Here is a 21,631-nt window from a genome sequence, read left to right on the forward strand (position 1 = left end):
CTAATGGAACAGGAAGAATGTGGAGAAACGTCTAATGGAACAGGAAGAATGTGGGAAACGTCTAATGGAACAGGGATATGTGGGGAAACGTCTAATGGAACAGGAAGAATGTGGGAAACGTCTAATGGAACAGGCCGATATGTGGAGAAACGTCTAATGGGGAAAAACGTCTAATGGAACAGGGAAGAATGTGGAGAAACGTCTAATGGAACAGGCCGATATGTGGGAAACGTCTAATGGAACCGATATGTGGGAAACGTCTAATGGAACAGGAAGAATGTGGGGAAACGTCTAATGGAACAGGCCGATATGTGGGGAAACGTCTAATGGAACAGGCCGATATGTGGGAAACGTCTAATGGAACAGGCCGATATGTGGGGAAACGTCTAATGGAACAGGCCGATATGTGGGGAAACGTCTAATGGAACAGGAAGAATGTGGGGAAACGTCTAATGGAACAGGCCGATATGTGGGGAGAAACGTCTAATGGAACAGGCCGATATGTGGGGAAACGATGGAACGTCTAATGGAACAGGAAGAATGTGGAGAATGTGGGGAAACGTCTAATGGAACAGGCCGATATGTGGGAAACGTCTAATGGAACAGGAAGAATGTGGAGAAACGTCTAATGGAACAGGCCGATATGTGGGAAACGTCTAATGGAACAGGCGTCTAAATGTGGAGAAACGTCTAATGGAACAGGAAGAATGTGGAGAAACGTCTAATGGAACAGGCCGATATGTGGGAAACGTCTAATGGAACAGGAAGATATGTGGGGAAACGTCTAATGGAACAGGAAGAATGTGGGAAACGTCTAATGGAACAGGCCGATATGTGGGGAAACGTCTAATGGAACAGGAAGATATGTGGGGAAACGTCTAATGGAACAGGAAGAATGTGGGGAAACGTCTAATGGAACAGACATGTGGGAAACGTCTAATGGAACAGGCCGATATGTGGGAAACGTCTAATGGAACAGGCCGAATGTGGGGAAACGTCTAATGGAACAGGCCGATATGTGGGGAAACGTCTAATGGAACAGGAAGAATGTGGATGGAACAGGCCGATATGTGGGGAAACGTCTAATGGAACAGGAAGAATGTGGGAAACGTCTAATGGAACAGGAAGAATGTGGGAGAAACGTCTAATGGAACAGGCCGATATGTGGGGAAACGTCTAATGGAACAGGAAGAATGTGGGAAACGTCTAATGGAACAGGCCGATATGTGGGAAACGTCTAATGGAACAGGCCGATATGGGAAACGTCTAATGGAACAGGAAGAAAGAAACGTCTAATGGAACAGGAAGAATGTGGGAAACGTCTAATGGAACAGGCCGATATGTGGAGAAACGTCTAATGGAACAGGAAGATATGTGGGAAACGTCTAATGGAACAGGAAGAATGTGGGAAACGTCTAATGGAACAGGCCGAATGTGGGGAAACGTCTAATGGAACAGGCCGATATGTGGGGAAACGTCTAATGGAACAGGCCGATATGTGGGGAAACGTCTAATGGAACAGGCCGATATGTGGGGAAACGTCTAATGGAACAGGCCGATATGTGGGGAAACGTCTAATGGAACAGGCCGATATGTGGGGAAACGTCTAATGGAACAGGAAGAATGTGGAGAAACGTCTAATGGAACAGGCCGATATGTGGGGAAACGTCTAATGGAACAGGAAGAATGTGGAGAAACGTCTAATGGAACAGGCCGATATGTGGGGAAACGTCTAATGGAACAGGCCAATATGTGGGGAAACGTCTAATGGAACAGGCCGATATGTGGGAAACGTCTAATGGAACAGGCCGATATGGAACAGGCCGATATGTGGGGAAACGTCTAATGGAACAGGAAGAATGTGGAGAAACGTCTAATGGAACAGGAAGAAGGGAGAATGTGGGAAACGTCTAATGGAACAGGAAGAATGTGGAGAATGTGGGGAAACGTCTAATGGAACAGGCCGATATGTGGGGAAACGTCTAATGGAACAGGCCGATATGTGGGGAAACGTCTAATGGAACAGGCCGATATGTGGGGAAACGTCTAATGGAACAGGAAGAATGTGGAGAAACGTCTAATGGAACAGGCCGATATGTGGGGAAACGTCTAATGGAACAGGAAGAATGTGGAGAAACGTCTAATGGAACAGGAAGAATGTGGAGAATGTGGGGAAACGTCTAATGGAACAGGAAGAATGTGGAGAAACGTCTAATGGAACAGGCCGATATGTGGGGAAACGTCTAATGGAACAGGAAGAATGTGGAGAAACGTCTAATGGAACAGGAAGAATGGGAAACGTCTAATGGAACAGGAAGAATGTGGGGAAACGTCTAATGGAACAGGCCGATATGTGGGAAACGTCTAATGGAAAGGAAGAAGGAAACGTCTAATGGAACAGAGAATGTGGGAATGTCTAATGGAACAGGCCGATATGTGGGGAAACGTCTAATGGAACAGGCCGATATGTGGGGAAACGTCTAATGGAACAGGAAGAATGTGGAGAAATGGGGAAACGTCTAATGGAACAGGAAGAATGGGGAAACGTCTAATGGAACAGGCCGATATGTGGGGAAACGTCTAATGGAACAGGCCGTCTAATGGAACAGGCCGATATGTGGAGAAACGTCTAATGGAACAGGCCGATATGTGGGGAAACGTCTAATGGAACAGGAAGAATGTGGGGAAACGTCTAATGGAACAGGAAGAATGTGGAGAAACGTCTAATGGAAATGGGCCGATATGTGGGAAACGTCTAATGGAACAGGAAGAATGTGGAGAAACGTCTAATGGAACAGGCCGATATGTGGGGAAACGTCTAATGGAACAGGAAGATATGTGGGGAAACGTCTAATGGAACAGGCCGATATGTGGGAAACGTCTAATGGAACAGGCCGATATGTGGGGAAACGTCTAATGGAACAGGCCGATATGTGGGGAAACGTCTAATGGAACAGGAAGAATGTGGAGAAACGTCTAATGGAACAGGCCGATATGTGGGAAACGTCTAATGGAACAGGCCGATATGTGGGGAAACGTCTAATGGAACAGGAAGAATGTGGGACGTCTAATGTGGGGAAACGTCTAATGGAACAGGAAGAATGTGGAGAAACGTCTAATGGAACAGGCCGATATGTGGGAAACGTCTAATGGAACAGGAAGAATGTGGGGAAACGTCTAATGGAACAGGCCGATATGTGGGGAAACGTCTAATGGAACAGGCCGATATGTGGGGAAACGTCTAATGGAACAGGCGTCTAATGGAACAGGAAGAATGTGGGGAAACGTCTAATGGAACAGGCCGATATGTGGGGGAAACGTCTAATGGAACAGGCCGATATGTGGGAAACGTCTAATGGAACAGGAAGAATGTGGAGAAACGTCTAATGGAACAGGAAGACGTCTAATGGAACAGGAAGAACGAATGGAACAGGAATGTGGAGAAACGTCTAATGGAACAGGCCGAATGTGGGGAAACGTCTAATGGAACAGGAAGAATGTGGGGAAACGTCTAATGGAACAGGAAGAATGTGGGAAACGTCTAATGGAACAGGCCGAATGAAACGTCTAATGGAACAGGGGAAACGTCTAATGGAACAGGAAGAATGTGGAGAAACGTCTAATGGAACAGGCCGATATGTGGAGAAACGTCTAATGGAACAGGCCGATATGTGGGGAAACGTCTAATGGAACAGGAAGAATGTGGGGAAACGTCTAATGGAACAGGCCGATATGTGGGGAAACGTCTAATGGAACAGGCCGATATGTGGGGAAACGTCTAATGGAACAGGCCGATATGTGGGGAAACGTCTAATGGGGAATGGGGAAACGTCTAATGGAACAGGCCGATATGTGGGGAAACGTCTAATGGAACAGGAAGAATGTGGAGAAACGTCTAATGGAACAGGCCGATATGTGGGGAAACGTCTAATGGAACAGGAAGAATGTGGAGAAACGTCTAATGGAACAGGCCGATATGTGGGGAAACGTCTAATGGAACAGGAAGAATGTGGGGAAACGTCTAATGGAACAGGAAGATATGTGGGAAACGTCTAATGGAACAGGATGTGGAGATATGTGGGGAAACGTCTAATGGAACAGGCCGATATGTGGAACAGGAAGAAAACGTCTAATGGAACAGGAAGATATGTGGGGAAACGTCTAATGGAACAGGAAGAATGTGGAGAAACGTCTAATGGAACAGGCCGATATGTGGGGAAACGTCTAATGGAACAGGCCGATAATGTCTAATGGAACAGGCCGATAAACGTCTAATGGAACAGGAAGAATGGGAAACGTCTAATGGAACAGGAAGAATGTGGGGAAACGTCTAATGGAACAGGAAGAATGTGGAGAATGTGGAGAAACGTCTAATGGAACAGGAAGAATGTGGAGAAACGTCTAATGGAACAGGAAGAATGTGGAGAAACGTCTAATGGAACAGGAAGATATGTGGGGAAACGTCTAATGGAACAGGAAGAATGTGGAGAAACGTCTAATGGAACAGGCCGATATGTGGGAAACGTCTAATGGAACAGGCCGATGTGGGGAAACGTCTAATGGAACAGGAAGATATGTGGGGAAACGTCTAATGGAACAGGCCGATATGTGGGAAACGTCTAATGGAACAGGCCGATATGTGGGGGAAACGTCTAATGGAACAGGAAGAATGTGGGGAAACGTCTAATGGAACAGGCCGATATGTGGGGGTCTAATGGAACACGAAACGTCTAATGGAACAGGAAGAATGTGGGAAACGTCTAATGGAACAGGCCGATATGTGGGGAAACGTCTAATGGAACAGGCCGATATGTGGGGAAACGTCTAATGGAACAGGAAGAATGTGGGGAAACGTCTAATGGAACAGGCCGATATGTGGGGAAACGTCTAATGGAACACAGGTCTAATGGAACAGGAAGAATGTGGAGAAACGTCTAATGGAACAGGCCGATATGTGGGGAAACGTCTAATGGAACAGGCCGATATGTGGGGAAACGTCTAATGGAACAGGAGAGAATGTGGGAAACGTCTAATGGAACAGGCCGATATGTGGGAAACGTCTAATGGAACAGGAAGAATGTGGAGAAACGTCTAATGGAACAGGCCGATATGTGGGGAAACGTCTAATGGAACAGGAAGAATGTGGGGAAACGTCTAATGGAACAGGAAGAATGTGGAGAAACGTCTAATGGAACAGGCCGATATGTGGGAAACGTCTAATGGAACAGGCCGATATGTGGGGAAACGTCTAATGGAACAGGCCGATATGTGGGGAAACGTCTAATGGAACAGGAAGAATGTGGAGAAACGTCTAATGGAACAGGAAGAATGTGGGAAACGTCTAATGGAACAGGCCGATATGTGGGGAAACGTCTAATGGAACAGGCCGATATGTGGGGAAACGTCTAATGGAACAGGCCGAATGTGGGAAACGTCTAATGGAACAGGAAGAATGTGGAGAAACGTCTAATGGAACAGGCCGATATGTGGGGAAACGTCTAATGGAACAGGAAGAATGTGGGAAACGTCTAATGGAACAGGAAGATGTGTCTAATGGAACAGATATGTGGGGAAACGTCTAATGGAACAGGAAGAATGTGGGAAACGTCTAATGGAACAGGAAGAATGTGAAACGGAACAGGCCGAGAATGTGGGGAAACGTCTAATGGAACAGGCCGATATGTGGGGAAACGTCTAATGGAACAGGAAGATATGTGGGGAAACGTCTAATGGAACAGGCCGATATGTGGGAAACGTCTAATGGAACAGGAAGAATGTGGGGAAACGTCTAATGGAACAGGAAGATATGTGGGGAAACGTCTAATGGAACAGGAAGAATGTGGAGAAACGTCTAATGGAACAGGAAGAATGTGGGGAAACGTCTAATGGAACAGGAAGAATGTGGGAAACGTCTAATGGAACAGGCCGATATGTGGGAAACGTCTAATGGAACAGGCCGAATGTGGGGAAACGTCTAATGGAACAGGCCGATATGTGGGGAAACGTCTAATGGAACAGGAAGAATGGAGAAACGTCTAATGGAACAGGAAGAATGTGGAGAAACGTCTAATGGAACAGGAAGGGGAAACGTCTAATGGAACAGGAGAATGTGGAGAAACGTCTAATGGAACAGGAAGAATGTGGGGAAACGTCTAATGGAACAGGCCGATATGTGGGGAAACGTCTAATGGAACAGGAAGAATGTGGAGAAACGTCTAATGGAACAGGCCGATATGTGGGAAACGTCTAATGGAACAGGAAGAATGTGGGGAAACGTCTAATGGAACAGGAAGATATGTGGGAAACGTCTAATGGAACAGGCCGATATGTGGAGAATGTCTAATGGAACAGGCCGAATGTGGGAAACGTCTAATGGAACACGATATGTGGGGAAACGTCTAATGGAACAGGCCGATATGTGGGGAAACGTCTAATGGAACAGGAAGAATGTGGAAACGTCTAATGGAACAGGAAGAATGTGGGAAACGTCTAATGGAACAGGCCGATATGTGGGGAAACGTCTAATGGAACAGGAAGAATGTGGGGAAACGTCTAATGGAACAGGCTAATGGAACGAAGAATGTGGAGAAACGTCTAATGGAACACGATATGTGGGAACGTCTAATGGAACAGGCCGATATGGGGAAACGTCTAATGGAACAGGAAGAATGTGGGAAACGTCTAATGGAACAGGAAGAATGTGGGAAACGTCTAATGGAACAGGAAGAATGTGGGAAACGTCTAATGGAACAGGCCGAATGTGGGGAAACGTCTAATGGAACAGGCCGATATGTGGGGAAACGTCTAATGGAACAGGAAGAATGTGGAGAAACGTCTAATGGAACAGGCCGAGAATGTGGGGGAAACGTCTAATGGAACAGGGAAGAATGTGGGGGAAACGTCTAATGGAACAGGAAGAATGTGGAGAAACGTCTAATGGAACAGGAAGAATGTGGAGAAACGTCTAATGGAACAGGCCGATATGTGGGAAACGTCTAATGGAACAGGAAGAATGTGGAGAAACGTCTAATGGAACAGGCCGATATGTGGGGAAACGTCTAATGGAACAGGAAGAATGTGGGGAAACGTCTAATGGAACAGGAAGAATGTGGAGAAACGTCTAATGGAACAGGCCGATATGTGGGAAACGTCTAATGGAACAGGCCGATATGTGGGGAAACGTCTAATGGAACAGGAAGAATGTGGAGAAACGTCTAATGGAACAGGCCGATATGTGGGGAAACGTCTAATGGAACAGGCCGATATGTGGGGAAACGTCTAATGGAACAGGAAGAATGTGGGGAAACGTCTAATGGAACAGGCCGATATGTGGGGAAACGTCTAATGGAACAGGCCGATATGTGGGGAAACGTCTAATGGAACAGGCCGATATGTGGGGAAACGTCTAATGGAACAGGAAGAATGTGGAGAAACGTCTAATGGAACAGGCCGATATGTGGGAAACGTCTAATGGAACAGGAAGAATGTGGAGAAACGTCTAATGGAACAGGCCGATATGTGGGGAAACGTCTAATGGAACAGGAAGAATGTGGGGAAACGTCTAATGGAACAGGCCGATATGTGGAGAAACGTCTAATGGAACAGGCCGATATGTGGGAAACGTCTAATGGAACAGGCCGATATGTGGGGAAACGTCTAATGGAACAGGCCGATATGTGGGGAAACGTCTAATGGAACAGGAAGAATGTGGAGAAACGTCTAATGGAAACAGGAACGTCTAATGGAACAGGAGATATGTGGGAAACGTCTAATGGAACAGGAAGAATGTGGAGAAACGTCTAATGGAACAGGAAGAATGTGGAGAAACGTCTAATGGAACAGGCCGATATGTGGGAAACGTCTAATGGAACAGGAAGAATGTGGAGAAACGTCTAATGGAACAGGCCGATATGTGGGAAACGTCTAATGGAACAGGAAGAATGTGGGGAAACGTCTAATGGAACAGGAAGAATGTGGAGAAACGTCTAATGGAACAGGCCGATATGTGGAGAAACGTCTAATGGAACAGGCCGATATGTGGGGAAACGTCTAATGGAACAGGAAGAATGTGGGGAAACGTCTAATGGACGTCTAACATGTGGGAAACGTCTAATGGAACAGGAGATATGTGGGGAAACGTCTAATGGAACAGGCCGATATGTGGGGAAACGTCTAATGGAACAGGAAGAATGTGGAGAAACGTCTAATGGAACAGGAAGAATGTGGAGAATGTGGGGAAACGTCTAATGGAACAGGCCGATATGTGGGAAACGTCTAATGGAACAGGAAGAATGTGGAGAAACGTCTAATGGAACAGGCCGATATGTGGGAAACGTCTAATGGAACAGGAAGAAGAAATAATGGAACAGGATGTGGGAAACGTCTAATGGAACAGGAAGAATGAACAGGAAGGGTCTAATGGAACAGGAAGAAACGTCTAATGGAACAGGCCGATATGTGGAGAAACGTCTAATGGAACAGGCCGATATGTGGGGAAACGTCTAATGGAACAGGAAGAATGTGGGGAAACGTCTAATGGAACAGGCCGATATGTGGGGAAACGTCTAATGGAACAGGCCGATATGTGGGAAACGTCTAATGGAACAGGAAGAATGTGGGGAAACGTCTAATGGAACAGGCCGATATGTGGGGAAACGTCTAATGGAACAGGCCGATATGTGGGGAAACGTCTAATGGAACAGGCCGATATGTGGGGAAACGTCTAATGGAACAGGAAGAATGTGGAGAAACGTCTAATGGAACAGGCCGATATGTGGGAAACGTCTAATGGAACAGGAAGAATGTGGAGAAACGTCTAATGGAACAGGCCGATATGTGGGGAAACGTCTAATGGAACAGGCCGATATGTGGGGAAACGTCTAATGGAACAGGCCGATATGTGGGGAAACGTCTAATGGAACAGGAAGAATGTGGAGAAACGTCTAATGGAACAGGCCGATATGTGGGAAACGTCTAATGGAACAGGCCGATATGTGGGGAAACGTCTAATGGAACAGGAAGAATGTGGAGAAACGTCTAATGGAACAGGAAGAATGTGGAGAATGTGGGGAAACGTCTAATGGAACAGGAAGAATGTGGAGAAACGTCTAATGGAACAGGAAGGAAATGTGGGAAACGTCTAATGGAACAGGCCGATATGTGGGAAACGTCTAATGGAACAGGAAGAATGTGGAGAGCGTCTAATGTGGGGAAACGTCTAATGGAACAGGAAGAATGTGGGAAACGTCTAATGGAACAGGCCGATATGTGGGGAAACGTCTAATGGAACAGGAAGAATGTGGGATGGAACAATGTGGAGAAACGTCTGGAACAATGGAACATGGAACAGGAAGATATGTGGGGAAACGTCTAATGGAACAGGCCGATATGTGGGGAAACGTCTAATGGAACAGGAAGAATGTGGGAAACGTCTAATGGAACAGGAAGAATGTGGGGAAACGTCTAATGGAACAGGCCGATATGTGGGGGTCTAAATGTGGGGAAACGTCTAATGGAACAGGAAGAATGTGGAGAAAATGTGGAGAAACGTCTAATGGAACAGGAAGAATGTGGAGAATGTGGAAACGTCTAATGGAACAGGAAGAATGTGGAGAAACGTCTAATGGAACAGGAAGATATGTGGGGAAACGTCTAATGGAACAGGAAGAATGTGAAACGTCTAATGGAACAGGCCGATATGTGGGAAACGTCTAATGGAACAGGCCGATATGTGGGAAATAATGGAACAGGAAGAATGTGGGAAACGTCTAATGGAACAGGAAGAATGTGGGAAACGTCTAATGAATGTGTGGGCGAAACGTCGTCTAATGGAACAGGAAGAATGTGGGAAACGTCTAATGGAACAGGAAGAATGTGGGAAACGTCTAATGGAACAGGCCGATATGTGGGGAAACGTCTAATGGAACAGGAAGAATGTGGGGAAACGTCTAATGGAACAGGAAGAATGTGGGGAAACGTCTAATGGAACAGGAAGAATGTGGGAAACGTCTAATGGAACAGGCCGATATGTGGGGAAACGTCTAATGGAACAGGCCGATATGTGGGGAAACGTCTAATGGAACAGGCCGATATGTGGGGAAACGTCTAATGGAACAGGCCGATATGTGGGGAAACGTCTAATGGAACAGGCCGATATGTGGGGAAACGTCTAATGGAACAGGAAGAATGTGGAGAAACGTCTAATGGAACAGGCCGATATGTGGGGAAACGTCTAATGGAACAGGAAGAATGTGGAGAAACGTCTAATGGAACAGGCCGATATGTGGGGAAACGTCTAATGGAACAGGCCAATATGTGGGGAAACGTCTAATGGAACAGGCCGATATGTGGGAAACGTCTAATGGAACAGGCCGATATGTGGGAAACGTCTAATGGAACAGGCCGATATGTGGGGAAACGTCTAATGGAACAGGAAGAATGTGGAGAAACGTCTAATGGAACAGGAAGAATGTGGAGAATGTGGGGAAACGTCTAATGGAACAGGAAGAATGTGGAGAATGTGGGGAAACGTCTAATGGAACAGGCCGATATGTGGGGAAACGTCTAATGGAACAGGCCGATATGTGGGGAAACGTCTAATGGAACAGGCCGATATGTGGGAAACGTCTAATGGAACAGGAAGAATGTGGAGAAACGTCTAATGGAACAGGCCGATATGTGGGGAAACGTCTAATGGAACAGGCCGATATGTGGGGAAACGTCTAATGGAACAGGAAGAATGTGGAGAATGTGGAGAAACGTCTAATGGAACAGGAAGAATGTGGAGAATGTGGAGAAACGTCTAATGGAACAGGAAGAATGTGGAGAAACGTCTAATGGAACAGGCCGATATGTGGGGAAACGTCTAATGGAACAGGAAGAATGTGGAGAAACGTCTAATGGAACAGGAAGAATGTGGAGAAACGTCTAATGGAACAGGCCGATATGTGGAGAAACGTCTAATGGAACAGGAAGAATGTGGAGAAACGTCTAATGGAACAGGAAGAATGTGGAGAATGTGGGGAAACGTCTAATGGAACAGGAAGAATGAGGAGAATGTGGGGAAACGTCTAATGGAACAGGAAGAATGTGGAGAAACGTCTAATGGAACAGGCCGATATGTGGGGAAACGTCTAATGGAACAGGCCGATATGTGGGGAAACGTCTAATGGAACAGGCCGATATGTGGGGAAACGTCTAATGGAACAGGCCGATATGTGGGGAAACGTCTAATGGAACAGGAAGAATGTGGAGAAACGTCTAATGGAACATGTGGGGGCTAATGGAACAGGAAGAATGTGGGGAAACGTCTAATGTATGTGGGAAACGTCTAATGGAACAGGAAGAATGTGGAGAAACGTCTAATGGAACAGGCCGATATGTGGGGAAACGTCTAATGGAACAGGAAGAATGTGGAGAAACGTCTAATGGAACAGGCTGATATGTGGGGAAACGTCTAATGGAACAGGAAGAATGTGGGGAAACGTCTAATGGAACAGGCCGATATGTGGGAAACGTCTAATGGAACAGGAAGAATGTGGAGAAACGTCTAATGGAACAGGCCGATATGTGGGGAAACGTCTAATGGAACAGGGAGAATGTGGAGAAACGTCTAATGGAACAGGAAGAATGTGGAGAAACGTCTAATGGAACAGGCCGATATGTGGGGAAACGTCTAATGGAACAGGCCGATATGTGGGAAACGTCTAATGGAACAGGCCGATATGTGGGAAACGTCTAATGGAACAGGCCGATATGTGGAGAAACGTCTAATGGAACAGGAAGAATGTGGGGAAACGTCTAATGGAACAGGCCGATATGTGGGGAAACGTCTAATGGAACAGGAAGAATGTGGAGAAACGTCTAATGGAACAGGCCGATATGTGGGGAAACGTCTAATGGAACAGGAAGAATGTGGAGAAACGTCTAATGGAACAGGCCGATATGTGGGGAAACGTCTAATGGAACAGGCCGATATGTGGGGAAACGTCTAATGGAACAGGCCGATATGTGGGAAACGTCTAATGGAACAGGCCGATATGTGGGGAAATGTCTAATGGAACAGGAAGAATGTGGAGAAACGTCTAATGGAACAGGCCGATATGTGGGAAACGTCTAATGGAACAGGCCGATATGTGGGGAAACGTCTAATGGAACAGGCCAATATGTGGGGAAACGTCTAATGGAACAGGAAGAATGTGGAGAATGTGGAGGCATGGCAACCTGAACAGAAGCATCAGAGCCTGAAAGAATGTCTGGAAGTTGTTGTGGTGGTTGATGGCCGATTCCTCATTCAGCTCAATGTTTCCAAACACCTGAAGAAAGCAGAAAGGGCCGGCGTAGCAGTTAGAGGGATTCCCTGTGGTCACGTATCTATGGTTACGTCCCAAATGGGCCCCTATTCCCTATATAGTGCATGCCTTTTAACCAGAGCTCTATGGGTCCTGGTAAGAAGTAGTGCACTATGTATGGGATGTGGGGCCATTTCAAACGCACATACAGTACGTGTGAGTAAGCAATGTGTGAGTAAGCAGCTGAATGTATCAGCATTTGCAGGATTTGATATGATGTAATGTAGTGCTATCTCCAAAAAACACATTAGCCACTTTTGCCAGGAATCAGTATCTTTCTCAAATCGCGCCAGGGTAGGCAGAAGACTGTGTGCGTGTATGTCTGTGTGTGTGTGTGTGTGTGTGTGTGTGTGTGTGTGTGTGTGTGTGTGTGTGTGTGCGGGGTGAAGCATGGAAGATGCAAGGCATAGTGATTATGTTGTATAGCTATCTAGAGATGTTGATCATCTAATAACAAGAGAATCCAAAGACATGGCGACGTCCTCTATCCTACCCAAATCTACACTTATCGTGTGCATCCCAAATGGCACCCTATTCCCAATATAGTGCACTACATTTGACCAGGACCCATAGGTATGTGGGAGATAGTGCTGTAACCTGGTCTAAAACCTGGCTGTTTTATCAATACGGCTAACAACATCATTTATAACTAGGGATACAGCAGAGATAGTGCTGTAACCTGGTCTAAAACCTGGCTGTTTTATCAATACAGCTAACAACATCATTTATAACTAGGGATACAGCAGAGATAGTGCTGTAACCTGGTCTAAAACCTGGCTGTTTTATCAATACAGCTAACAACATCATTTATAACTAGGGATACAGCAGAGATAGTGCTGTAACCTGGTCTAAAACCTGGCTGATTTATCAATACAGCTAACAACTTGTAAGTCGCTCTGGATAAGAGCGTCTGCTAAATGACTTAAATGTAAATGTAAATGTATGTAGTGCACCGCATAGTGAAAAACGTGCTATTTGGGATGCACAGTTAGTCCGGATGATAACAAAGAGCCAGATAAGCTTCTGTTGGTGTTATGTTTGTCACTAATTATGGGGGGGGGTATCCTGATCAAGCCCTCCGGGCCACCATAGTCATTAAACAGCATCGATGATTAAACGATGGCTCTGTTACCAGAAGTCACAATTACCATTGATTTACAATGCCATGCTAATCTAATGGAGGGAACATACCTTCATTGATTTACAATGCCATGCTAATCTAGTGGAGGGAACATACCTTCATTGATTTACAATGCCATGCTAATCTAGTGGAGGGAACATACCTTCATTGATTTACAATGTCATGCTAATCTAATGGAGGGAACATACCTTCATTGATTTACAATGCCATGCTAATCTAGTGGAGGGAACATACCTTCATTGATTTACAATGCCATGCTAATCTAGTGGAGGGAACATACCTTCATTGATTTACAATGCCATGCTAATCTAATGGAGGGAACATACCTTCATTGATTTACAATGCCATGCTAATCTAGTGGAGGGAACATACCTTCATTGTGTCTATCACCATGGCTTCCTTTTAAATGAGCAATCAACTCTAAAGGTATTACTCACCTGCATGCCGATGATGGCATAGATGAAGAAGAGCATAGCGATGAGGAGGCAGACGTAAGGTAGAGCCTGGAAATGGAAAACACATACACACAAGAGAAATTAAAATCCCTGTGAGGTTTAATAGTCTTAATTATGGGACAGAGCAGCCAACTTTAGCCGCAGAGTTGATTTCCTGAATCACATATGTATATCCCAGACAAGGAAGAGGTAAAGATACATTTGAATTAAAGAGCCACCTTTTAACGCTGCAGCAGCTATCTGTACTCTACTGACTTTATTGTCCCCGTGGGGCAATTTTGTTGCAGTGTCATGTACACGTTTAAAGTGGCTTTTCAATAGCAAAACAAATTGAAAATACAACTTTTATAACAGCTACAAACCACTAAAAAGAGACTAGCCTGTTGGCCTTACTGGGTCTATAGGAACATTAGCCTGTTGGCCTTACTGGGTCTATAGGAACATTAGCCTGTTGGCCTTACTGGGTCTATAGGAACATTAGCCTGCTGGCCTTACTGGGTCTATAGGAACATTAGCCTGTTGGCCTTACTGGGTCTATAGGAACATTAGCCTGTTGGCCTTACTGGGTCTATAGGAACATTAGCCTGCTGGCCTTACTGGGTCTATAGGAACATTAGCCTGCTGGCCTTACTGGGTCTATAGGAACATTAGCCTGTTGGCCTTACTGGGTCTATAGGAACATTAGCCTGCTGGCCTTACTGGGTCTATAGGAACATTAGCCTGCTGGCCTTACTGGGTCTATAGGAACATTAGCCTGTTGGCCTTACTGGGTCTATAGGAACATTCGCCTGCTGGCCTTACTGGGTCTATAGGAACATTAGCCTGTTGGCCTTACTGGGTCTATAGGAACATTAGCCTGTTGGCCTTACTGGGTCTATAGGAACATTAGCCTGCTGGCCTTACTGGGTCTATAGGAACATTAGCCTGCTGGCCTTACTGGGTCTATAGGAACATTAGCCTGCTGGCCTTACTGGGTCTATAGGAACATTAGCCTGCTGGCCTTACTGGGTCTATAGGAACATTAGCCTGCTGGCCTTACTGGGTCTATATGAACATTAGCCTGCTGGCCTTACTGGGTCTATAGGAACATTAGCCTGTTGGCCTTACTGGGTCTATAGGAACATTAGCCTGCTGGCCTTACTGGGTCTATAGGAACATTAGCCTGCTGGCCTTACTGGGTCTATAGGAACATTAGCCTGCTGGCCTTACTGGGTCTATAGGAACATTAGCCTGTTGGCCTTACTGGGTCTATAGGAACATTAGCCTGTTGGCCTTACTGGGTCTATAGGAACATTAGCCTGCTGGCCTTACTGGGTCTATAGGAACATTAGCCTGCTGGCCTTACTGGGTCTATAGGAACATTAGCCTGCTGGCCTTACTGGGTCTATAGGAACATTAGCCTGCTGGCCTTACTGGGTCTATAGGAACATTAGCCTGCTGGCCTTACTGGGTCTATATGAACATTAGCCTGCTGGCCTTACTGGGTCTATAGGAACATTAGCCTGTTGGCCTTACTGGGTCTATAGGAACATTAGCCTGCTGGCCTTACTGGGTCTATAGGAACATTAGCCTGCTGGCCTTACTGGGTCTATAGGAACATTAGCCTGCTGGCCTTACTGGGTCTATAGGAACATTAGCCTGTTGGCCTTACTGGGTCTATAGGAACATTAGCCTGCTGGCCTTACTGGGTCTATAGGAACATTAGCCTGCTGGCCTTACTGGGTCTATAGGAACATTAGCCTGCTGGCCTTACTGGGTCTATAGGAACATTAGCCTGCTGGCCTTACTGGGTCGATTGGAACATTTCGCCCGAGCTATTTAGGAGGGATACCACACCTGGCACAAATGATTGTCTAGTTGTGTTTTTCCTGTCCGAGGGGTGCACTATACCTGCGCCCATTGGGGAGTAGTTCAAAGTCCAGGTATAGGGACCTGGCTTGGATTCGAAACCCATAAAACCTATCCGTTTTCATAGGGGCTTAAAAGCTCTCATCATCCCACATTTAACCTGCTATCAGATTAACTAAAGCTGTCAATGCCCTTGTTCTCTGTACAACAAAACTTTCATGAGAGGCTCCATAGAACAAACTTCTTTAAGACTCCAAATTAACATCATTATCAATCCAAAGATCCATTACATCAAAGCAACCCAAAACATGTCCTTATTGTATTTCTTTATTTCCACTTATAGTTCCATGTGCTTACGGTCACTGCAACATAATGAATAGGCCTAACATTCATTCATTTGATCAGACGAATACCATGTTATTCTCAACTCTAAGAGGTCAGGGGTCAGTGACTCACCTTGAAGGACTGGACAAAGGTCCACAGCAGGATGCGGATGGTATAGCCCTGCCTCAATAGCTTGATGAGCCTGGCCGCCCTGAAAAGCCTCAGGAAACTCAGGTTGATCAGCTTGTCCTGCAGGACGAGACACAAACTGTACATCCGTACTGGTCCTAGAACAGATCTGGGTTACACTAAGAATGGCTGATGATAGCAAAGGGGCTCAGTGAAAGCAGATCCATAGTGTCTTCCTATCCATTTATGTAACTGCTTCAAGTCATCTAATAACTGTTGCACCACATAACATACATGTGTTTAGGAACAAGTTAGGACCAAGACCAAAAGATGGACTGGCCACCAAGGGAAGAGTCAAAAGCAGCAGGAACAAGAAAAGTCACTTACCGTCTAGAGCGTCCCAGAGTGTCAGAGAGGAGGCAGAGGGATGGCCCATAGTGTCAGAGAGGAGGCAGAGGGATGGCCCAGAGTGTCAGAGAGGAGGCAGAGGGGATAGCCCAGAGTGTCAGAGAGGAGGCAGAGGGATGGCCCAGAGTGTCAGAGAGGAGGCAGAGGGATGGCCCAGAGTGTCAGAGAGGAGGAAGAGGGATGTCCCAGAGTGTCAGAGAGGAGGCAGAGTGATGGCCCAGAGTGTCAGAGAGGAGGCAGAGGTTGGCCCATAGTGTCAGAGAGGAGGCAGAGGTTGGCCCATAGTGTCAGAGAGGAGGCAGAGGGATGGCCCAGAGTGTCAGAGAGGAGACAGAGTGATGGCCCAGAGTGTCAGAGAGGAGGCAGAGGGATGGCCCAGAGTGTCAGAGAGGAGGAAGAGGGATGGCCCAGAGTGTCAGAGAGGAGGCAGAGGTTGGCCCATAGTGTCAGAGAGGAGGCAGAGGGATGGCCCAGAGTGTCAGAGAGGAGGCAGAGTGATGCCAAAGGGCAGGTGCCAGTAAAGTCATAGCAGAAGATGGAAACACAGCGAGAGAAAGAGAGAGAAAAAACACAGAGAGAGAGAGAGAGAGAGAGAGAGAGAGAGAGAGAGAAGAATAAAAACTGACTGTAACGTGGATAGAAATCCTACAAAAAAAGAGACGCTTTCCACAAAGAGCGTTAAACAGTAAACGGACGACTCCAATCCACTTTAGTGCTACTGTGCTGCAATCTGCACAGAGGCTTTTCCTGATCCCCATTTCAAACTCTGCCTGCCACTTCTGTCTGTCCCCAGCTCCATACTAATCCATCCAGCATGAGACACTGAGCACTCAGTCCCGGCAGGAAGCTCTCAGCTATCCCCATCAGCTCTCTAGTAGGATCTGCTGTTGACTTCAACTTATTACCTCATCACAAGTACTGTAACTGGGTTAAACCTTGTGAAATGACTTTCCACTAGACACATCCTCCTTCAAGGAGTAAAGTTATTATGAGTGAAGTCATACAGGCAGGACAGCATATAGGAGTATCCCTTTTGGCTGATGTCTTTACATATATGAAGTTGAATGGGCACATTGTACTGTGGCAGCTTTTACAGAAAGTACGATACTACACAGGGACATGGCAGCAGAGCTTACCTTAATCTCTGTGACCAAGATGTCCGTGATACTTCCCAAAACTGTCACAAAGTCAAACACGTTCCAGGCTGCCTTCAGGTAATTCTGCAAACAGGGGGGAAGAGAGAGAGAGAGAGAGAGAGAGAGAGAGAGAGAGAGAGCGAGCGAGAGAAGGATAAAGAGGTTTTATTGTAATTAGTACCAAACCTTTGCTCTTCAAATGCTTTTCTCTCAGGCCACTCTCTACAGAGCATGTCTTCTAAGCTCCTCAAATGAGGCAGCTTTTAATGAGTTGGTCTGAGTTTCATTAAAGGGCCGTCCATCTATAGCCTACAGTGTGTCACTAACTCCATGACACGCACAAACAGGCTTAAATTCACACACAGTCCTACAGACTAGGGATGGGCATTGGGCCTTTTTTGACTGTTTGAGTACTCTCATTATTATTTTTCGAGTACTGAAGTACTCCAATAATTAAAAAAGCTATTTTTCGAACAAGGGTGGCAATGTACGTGTACGTGAGTTAGTGACAGAAACCAACTCATTAAAAGCTGCCTCAAATGTCTATTTCATGTATAATCTGTGATACTGGGTTGAACACTGCATGGGGATGAATTATGTCCAGAACATCAGTTTGGTGAGTATGCCTAGGCTTAATGATTCTGATGAAAATACACTCTGTCTTTATCAAACTAATGTTTCTGCATATTGTCAGCGTGGAACGTGTTTATGTTTGGGGGGGATAATAGCCTCAGCTAACCAATTCTAAATGTCACTAGCAGTTGGCAAAGCTGGGTCGTCTCTAACGTTAGTTACCAACAAGCACAAAGTCATAAACTCTGATGGTGTCTACAATTTTGCTTCTTAAAAACTGATTTTAAACTTAACCCTGACCTTAACCACACTGTTAACCTTATGCCTAACCTAAAAATGTTGACTAAAAAGCAAAATGAATTTTTACGATATAGACCATTTTGACTTTGTGGCTGTGGTAACTAGTGACAACCGCAATGTAGCCAATAAACGGAAAATAACACAATTATTCAAAAACTGTATCTCAGTGATGGATCACATACGGTATTTCTGTATAAAACTGTCTTCCTTCCAAGGAATGTAGCTTGTGTATCCCAGCAGTTAGATCCGTTTCTATAGGAGCGCTATAGGGAGCGCTCGGAAATTCTATCGAGTGAGTGAGACATGGAGGGAAAGGGAATTTAGGGAGCAAAACTGTGATGCTTGGCTTGGGTTCTTTTTTTTGTACAAATTGATTCAGTCAGATCAAATGAATGCTGTCTTCAAGATAACATTTAGACCAAATAGTTGTACAGTATTTGAAGAAGAAAAAAATATTCTCGAGTTAAAGATCGAGTTCTGACGTCAGATAGAGAACTCAAGCACTCAATTACTCCTGCTATCCCCATGTAAGGTGCAGACACCACACCACGCACTCAGATGCTTCCAAACAGTGCCACAGACATCCTACTCTGTCAGGTGGTATGGCAGTGAGCGTATGCTCCTCCTAGGGAACACAACGATTAGAGAAGCCAAGGTTTAAAATGGACGAGGCTCCTAGAGAGAGAGGAGAGAGAGAGAGAGAGGAGAGAGAGAGAGAGGGAGAGAGAGAGAGAGAGAGGAGAGAGGAGAGAGAGAGGGAGAGAGAGAGAGAGAGAGAGAGAGAGAGAGAGAGAGAGAGAGAGAGAGAGGGAGGCCCATCCGTCTGTACTAAGTGCTGAACAGGTGGAGGTAAGCGGTGTGTGAGAAAAACCATTTAATACATGAGCCTGGTAAGTGGGGATGAAGCTGGAGATGAAATGCCTCGCTGAGGGACCAGACGGCCCGGCGCTGCCTGGGATATTTATCCCTCCCTCCCTCCCTCCCACACCTCTGCTTTACCTTCCCACCCTCATCCTCTCATCTGGAGCTGTTGCGTCATCACCAACACACACATGCATGCATTCTCGGGTCATGCACACACACAGCTCTCCCCCTGTGGCTCTTGCTAAAGGCTTGCCAGCTTACCCTCATCCAATTCCCCCTCCCCTTTCCCTCAAAATGTCCCACATCCATCAACCCCCAAAGTCTACCAACGTTCTCACAAAGGCTCTCTCTTTATCACTCTGTCCCGACGTCCCCCCTTTTCTATCTTTGCCTCTCTGTTTCTCTCTCTTTATCACTCTGTCCCGATGTCCCCCTTTTTCTATCTATCTGTTTCTCTCTCTTTATCACTCTGTCCCGACGTCCCCCTTTTTCTATCTATCTGTTTCTCTCTCTTTATCACTGTCCCGATGTCCCCCTTTTTCTATCTATCTGTTTCTCTCTCTTTATCACTCTGTCCCGACGTCCCCCTTTTTCTATCTATCTGTTTCTCTCTCTTTATCACTCTGTCCCGACGTCCCCCTTTTTCTATCTATCTGTTTCTCTCTCTTTATCACTCTGTCCTGACGTCCCCCTTTTTCTATCTTTGTCTCTGTTTCTCTCTCTTTATCACTCTGTCCCGATGTCCCCCTTTTTCTATCTTTGCCTCTCTGTTTCTCTCTCTTTATCACTCTGTCCTGACGTCCCCCTTTTTCTATCTCTCTGTTTCTCTCTCTTTATCACTCTGTCCTGACGTCCCCCTTTTTCTATCTATCTGTTTCTCTCTCTTTATCACTCTGTCCTGACGTCCCCCTTTTTCTATCTCTCTGTTTCTCTCTCTTTATCACTCTGTCCCGATGTCCCCCTTTTTCTATCTATCTGTTTCTCTCTCTTTATCACTCTGTCCTGATATCCCCCTTTTTCTATCTATCTGTTTCACTCTCTTTATCACTCTGTCCCCATGTCCCCCTTTTTCTATCTATCTGTTTCTCTCTCTTTATCACTCTGTCCCGATGTCCCCCTTTTCTATCTATCTGTTTCTCTCTCTTTATCACTCTGTCCTGACGTCCCCCTTTTTCTATCTATCTGTTTCTCTCTCTTTATCACTCTGTCCCGATGTCCCCCTTTTTCTATCTATCTGTTTCTCTCTCTTTATCACTCTGTCCTGATGTCCCCCTTTTTCTATCTATCTGTTTCTCTCTCTTTATCACTCTGTCCCGATGTCCCCCTTTTTCTATCTATCTGTTTCTCTCTCTTTATCACTCTGTCCTGACGTCCCCCTTTTTCTATCTATCTGTTTCTCTCTCTTTATCACTCTGTCCCGATGTCCCCCTTTTTCTATCTATCTGTTTCTCTCTCTTTATCACTCTGTCCTGACGTCCCCCTTTTCTATCTATCTGTTTCTCTCTCTTTATCACTCTGTCCCGATGTCCCCCTTTTTCTATCTATCTGTTTCTCTCTCTTTATCACTCTGTCCTGACGTCCCCCTTTTTCTATCTATCTGTTTCTCTCTCTTTATCACTCTGTCCTGATGTCCCCCTTTTTCTATCTATCTGTTTCTCTCTCTTTATCACTCTGTCCCGATGTCCCCCTTTTTCTATCTATCTGTTTCTCTCTCTTTATCACTCTGTCCTGACGTCCCCCTTTTTCTATCTATCTGTTTCACTCTCTTTATCACTCTGTCCTGACGTCCCCCTTTTTCTATCTATCTGTTTCTCTCTCTTTATCACTCTGTCCCGATGTCCCCCTTTTTCTATCTTTGCCTCTCTGTTTCTCTCTCTTTATCACTCTGTCCCGATGTCCCCCTTTTTCTATCTTTGCCTCTCTGTTTCTCTCTCTTTCCCACCTTGCACTCTTAGCAGAAAGAGTTCCAAAATGGTTCTTCGGCTGTCCCCATAGGATAACCCTTTTTGGTTCCAGGTAGAACCATTTTGTGTTCCATATCAAATCCTCTGTGGAAAGGGTTCTGATTGGGACCAAAAGGGTTCTACTGTACCTGGCACCAAC

General features: G+C 45.7%; 1 protein-coding gene across 1 annotated transcript in view; it reads right to left on the reverse strand.

The window, feature by feature from the left end:
* cacna1bb (calcium channel, voltage-dependent, N type, alpha 1B subunit, b) overlaps positions 1 to 21,631 on the reverse strand; it is a 266,657-nt gene that overhangs the window by 43,743 nt on the left and 201,283 nt on the right. Inside the window, 4 exon segments of the mRNA XM_065004677.1 lie at positions 12,223 to 12,314; positions 13,929 to 13,994; positions 16,251 to 16,374; positions 17,793 to 17,875. Coding sequence (XP_064860749.1) covers positions 12,223 to 12,314; positions 13,929 to 13,994; positions 16,251 to 16,374; positions 17,793 to 17,875 — 365 coding nt within the window.

This window comes from Oncorhynchus nerka, linkage group LG19 (assembly GCF_034236695.1).
Source record: "Oncorhynchus nerka isolate Pitt River linkage group LG19, Oner_Uvic_2.0, whole genome shotgun sequence".
In the NCBI taxonomy this organism is placed as follows: domain Eukaryota; kingdom Metazoa; phylum Chordata; class Actinopteri; order Salmoniformes; family Salmonidae; genus Oncorhynchus; species Oncorhynchus nerka.